At 56.9% G+C, this 4,497-nt stretch overlaps 1 protein-coding gene across 1 annotated transcript; it reads right to left on the bottom strand.

The window, feature by feature from the left end:
• Positions 1-393: 393 nt before the first annotated feature.
• LOC306653262 (nuclear envelope pore membrane protein POM 121C-like) lies at positions 394-3,976 on the bottom strand (the record flags this gene model as incomplete). The annotated part of the gene is given in 2 exon segments (XM_079126233.1): positions 394-3,675; positions 3,677-3,976. Coding segments are annotated over 2 exon segments (3,582 nt in total).
• Between the last annotated feature and the right edge of the window lie 521 nt (positions 3,977-4,497).

Genomic DNA, 4,497 nt, shown 5'->3' with positions numbered 1-4,497 from the left:
GCGAATGCAGCAGAGATTCAAGTTGGGTGCATCACATACTCTCTGGCAAGAGTGTGGGGATGGGGGAGACGGTGGGCAGGCAGGATACCTGAATAAGTGACACATTAAATAAGTCAGGGAAGTGAGCTGACAGTATTACAGAGGTTTCTTTTTCTTTAGTTCTTTAGCCGCACCTGTGCAACTGTCCAAGTGTAGGTATTGGGCTTCAGCCCTGCCACTGCCTGCTCCTTCCTTGAGGGCCCCAGGGCTGCCACCACCACCGTGGTGGCTGAAGCAAGAGAACTAGGGTAGTTTTGTTTTATGGAACTTGAAGAGTCAGAGGTCTTCCTAGCAGGTGCTGAGGTTCAGATTTGGGAAAGGGTAGGGGAATGGGGACGGGAACAGGGATAGAAGCTATTTCTTACGAGTGTGCTGCCTTCGGGCCTGCAGTCTTGGTCTAGCCCCTGGGGTCTTGGTTCCTGAACCAATGGAAAATGAAGGGGCTGCTGATCCGAAAGACCCGACTCCAATGAAGCCTTGGGTGGGTGTTGAGGACACTCCAAAGGAGAGGCTGCTGCCGGCTGTGCCCATTCGGGCGGTTGGGGTGTTCTTCCCAAACGTAGTTGTGGAGGTGCCTCCAAACACAGGTTTGATCTCAGACGTGCCGGCCATGTTGAAGGCAAAGGGTTTCCCCAGGGCATTCTGGTTTAAATCCCCCCCAATGGGGGTGGTGGTGCCTGTGGTACCACTCTGTCCAGCTCCACAACCGAATGCCCTAGAGGTGGAGCTGGTGTCTGGGGCAGCCACACCAAGCCCAAAGCCCCCACTGACAGCTGGGGCTGCAGATCCCCCAAACATGAAAGGGGACCGAGTTGAGCTGCCAAACACTGAGCTACTGGGCCCATTGATGGTGGTCTGGGTGATACCTCTGAAGCCAGAGGTGGTGGCTGCACCAAAGGCTTTCAGTGTGCTGGCAGGGGCTCTGAAGGCTGAGGCTATGGTTTTCAAGCCAAAAACTGACTGCCCTGAGTTGCCAGAGGCTGGCTGGGCTGGCGCTGGTGCTGGCGCTGCAGATGGGGCAGGGGCCCCTGAGTTCCCAAAAGTGAAAGTGCTGCCAAGATTTGGGGTAGGGGCTTTCTTGGTAGACCCCTGCTGCTGCCCATTGGCAGCCCCAAATTTGGGCTGGGAGATGGCTGCTGAGTATGCTGGGAGGGAGGGGTTGGCACTTGAGCCAAAGGGAATATTGAATGCAGGGGTGATCCTGTTACTGAAAGTCAGTGTGGGCTGGCAGGTGGTGGCAGGAGCTGAGGTTGTAAGGGAGGTGCTGAAGCCACTGAAGCCAGCAGTGCTGCTGCTGCTGCTGCTGCTGTTGCTGCTGCTGCTTTTGCTGGTGGCTGTCTGAACAGCACCAGGCAGGGACTGGCCAAAGGTGGTGACCGCTGTGGATGTCTGCATGGTGAGGGGCTTGCCAAACTGGAATTCAGAGCCCATGGCCCTGGAAAAGCTGGCAGCAGAAGCAGGAGCCCCCCCAAATGGGAAGGGTCGTGAAGCAGAAATCATGCTGCTAGTTGTGCTGCTCCCAGTACTGGCCACACTGTTGACCCCAAAAAAAGCATGTTGGGAAGCAGAGTCTGTGAACACACTGGCGGTGGTGGTGGGAGCCACGGCAGAGGTGGCAGAGGCCAGGTTAGCAAACAGAGGGGCAGCTGGGGCTGCAGCAGCAGCCACAGTAGTTGTTGGCTTACAGGAAAAGGGAGCAGGCAAGGGCACAGCTACAGGTGGCCTTAGGTCACCAAAGATGGACTTAAAAGTTGAGGTGGCAGTGCTGGTCATTGTGGGGAAGGTGGAGGTTGTGGTGGAGAGGTTGAATGGCAAGGAACCTTCACTCTTGCTTTTAGGTGCCATCACAAAAATGGGCTTGAATATAGGAGACGCGGAAGACATGGCTGGGGCAGCTGGGGAGGAAGGGTCAGAGGTCTCGCTGCTTGACATGCCAAATAACACACCTTGCATAGGGGTGGGGGAGGGGGTAAGTGGGCCTGAGGCTTTGGTAGATGTGTCAGCCTGAAGGGCTGAAGGTAACTTGGTGTCAGTGACCAGTGATGTGGAGGAAGCAGGGACCAGCTCCACAGAAGTGGTTGTGGATTTTAAGTCTGAAGAGGTACCTGGCAGGGGCCCTGGTGGTAAAGAGCCAAGAGAGGCCTGAAGGTCGGGTGTCTTCAGAGGTGAAGATTCTGGGAGTGACGAGCCTGGGAGACTCTTTATCTTCTTCAGGTTCTCTAACGATGGGCTGGTGCCTGTGGCTGGCCAGGAGGCTGCTGAAGAAGTGGCACCCACAACAGGCAGGGTGAAAGTGAAAGAAGGCTGAGTGGTTGGTGGGTTCTCACTGTTTGGAGGAACAACAGTCTTGTCCTCTAAGACCTTGTTGAGCCACTGGAGGGAAGCTTTCTTCTCCAGGTCAAGGTCCTCAGCAGTGATGGAATAACCAAGCTGAGGTGGTGAAGGCAAGGTCAGCTGGTCCCTTCGCCTGGAGGGCAGCAATGGGATCTTCCGTTTCCGCTGTCTGGAGCTGCCAGGTGTAGATGGGGAAGCCCCGGAGTTCTCCTGCTTCCGAGTGTCCGCAACCCTCTCTCCCTGGGACTCCCTGTTAGTCACCAGCGGAGGCCGAGTGGAGGAACTGGAATGCTGACATGGCTCCTCTTTTCTGGTTTTCTTGGCTGGCCTCTCCGGTGTCTCGGAGCGGGAGGAAGCTGGGCTAGAGAAGGGGGATGAAATGGAACCACTCCTCTTCCACAGCTGCTGCCGAGAGATGCCTCGGGTAGAACTGTAAGAACTGGTAATCGCATTGCGGTTGGAGCAACGGATGCCGCCTGTGCGCGTGCTTGCCAGGGAGCTCACAGAAGAGGTGCGTGCTCGCTTATTCAAGTGGTCCTCTGAGCTCTGAGAAGTGAGACCTCTTTTCAGAGACTCAGGGTTAGGCACAAAAGAAGCAGGGACTCCATTGGCCACTAGGGGCACAAATGATGAATGTCCACTCCTGCTATCATGGCGACTTCTCTTATTCTCCTGGCCATCAACAAGTATTTGGTCTTCTTTCTCCAGAGTCCTTTTCTTCCCTTCTTTGAGAGCATTCAGTACTGCCTCCTTTGCACATGGATCTGGAACACTGCTTGATGGTGAGGGCAGTGTTGAGTTGATTAACCGCTCTGGTATTGGACAACGAGTTAGCTTGCTGTCCGGAGGGGCAATCCTCACAGTCGCAGGGTTACACACCATCTTTGAGTTCCGAGCAGAGAGTACAGCTTTCTGTTGACAACCATTCCAGCATACGGTGGGCAGTACCCCCAGCAAGGAATATTGGGCCTGCTGAATTGGATAGCATCTTCGAGGGGCTATTATAAAGGGATTGGATAAAGTCCCACAATCCTTGTGCGCAGGCCTCCTGGTGGGTCGGTGGAAGGGGGTGGGGAGAGAGGGGTAACCGTGCTCACGCTGGATGCGCTGGGCCGCGGGAGCAGGCGGTGAGGAGCGGGCAGGCCGCTCCCGCAGGTCCCGGCCCTCCGGCGCGGTGGCAAGCTGCGGGGGGCCGGGCTTACCCAGGTAGCAGCCCATGAGGAGCAGTTCGGTGGGGTTAAGTCTTTCGAGCAGGGTCCGAGGCTCTTGGAGGTTTCGCTTTACTGCCGACTTGGCCGAAGGCGAGACGAGCAGTGAGCAGTGTTCGTTGCCTCCGCAAACTGCGAGCCAGCGACTGCAAGGCGCGCGGGCGTCGGGGCTCGCGGCTCAGTGCCCAAGAGGCCGCGCTAGCCCCAACCGCCAACCAGGCCACCAACGGCCTGGCGGGCGCCAGGTACAGCACGAGGCCGAGCAGCGCCAGGACGAGCAGAGCCATCCCCTCTGGCCCGCGGCAGGCCCGAGCCGGGCCCCTGCAGTCCTGGGTGCTCTCTATGGGCGGCCGCCACCGCTGGCCTTCTCCAGCCACCGCAGCCGCCCGAGACATCAGCGGCTCTGCGCTGCGGAGACTTCTTTGTGGCCGGACTTCTTTAACCCAAGGCAGTTGAAGAGGAGGGGATGTGATCCATCAGTCCAGAGTTGGAGAGGCTGTCAGGGCAGTGAACTGGGCAGGATTCGGCTTGATGCTCTCTGGTTGCACGCATATGTTCACAGGTAAGCACACTCAAAGCACATAGACACAGACGCACGCACACTCAGGTACACGAATACATACAATCTGGCCCTCACTGCCCCAGCACGCTCCTTTGTGGGCATAGTATTGATCATGACCTCACAGTTCAACCAAGCATCACCCACTCAGGTGCTCTCCAAGTAAGGAGTACAAGGGAGGGCTTTGCCAGATTCAGAGAGGAGCAACCCACTGAGTAGTTATTAAAGATTCCTTGTGGATCCAATGTAGTGAAGCCCGCCTGAAGCTGCCTCTTCCTTGGAGCCTCCACAGGTGGAAGGTAATGCCCCTGTTCCTGCATCCTGCCTCCTCTCTCCTCCTGCCTGGATTGTCCCACC

This window comes from Sciurus vulgaris (assembly GCF_902686455.1).
Source record: "Sciurus vulgaris genome assembly, chromosome: 2".
Classification (NCBI taxonomy): Eukaryota; Metazoa; Chordata; class Mammalia; order Rodentia; family Sciuridae; genus Sciurus; species Sciurus vulgaris.
The sequence above is the reverse complement of the archived record's forward strand: the minus strand, read 5'-3'. Positions and strand labels throughout refer to the sequence as shown.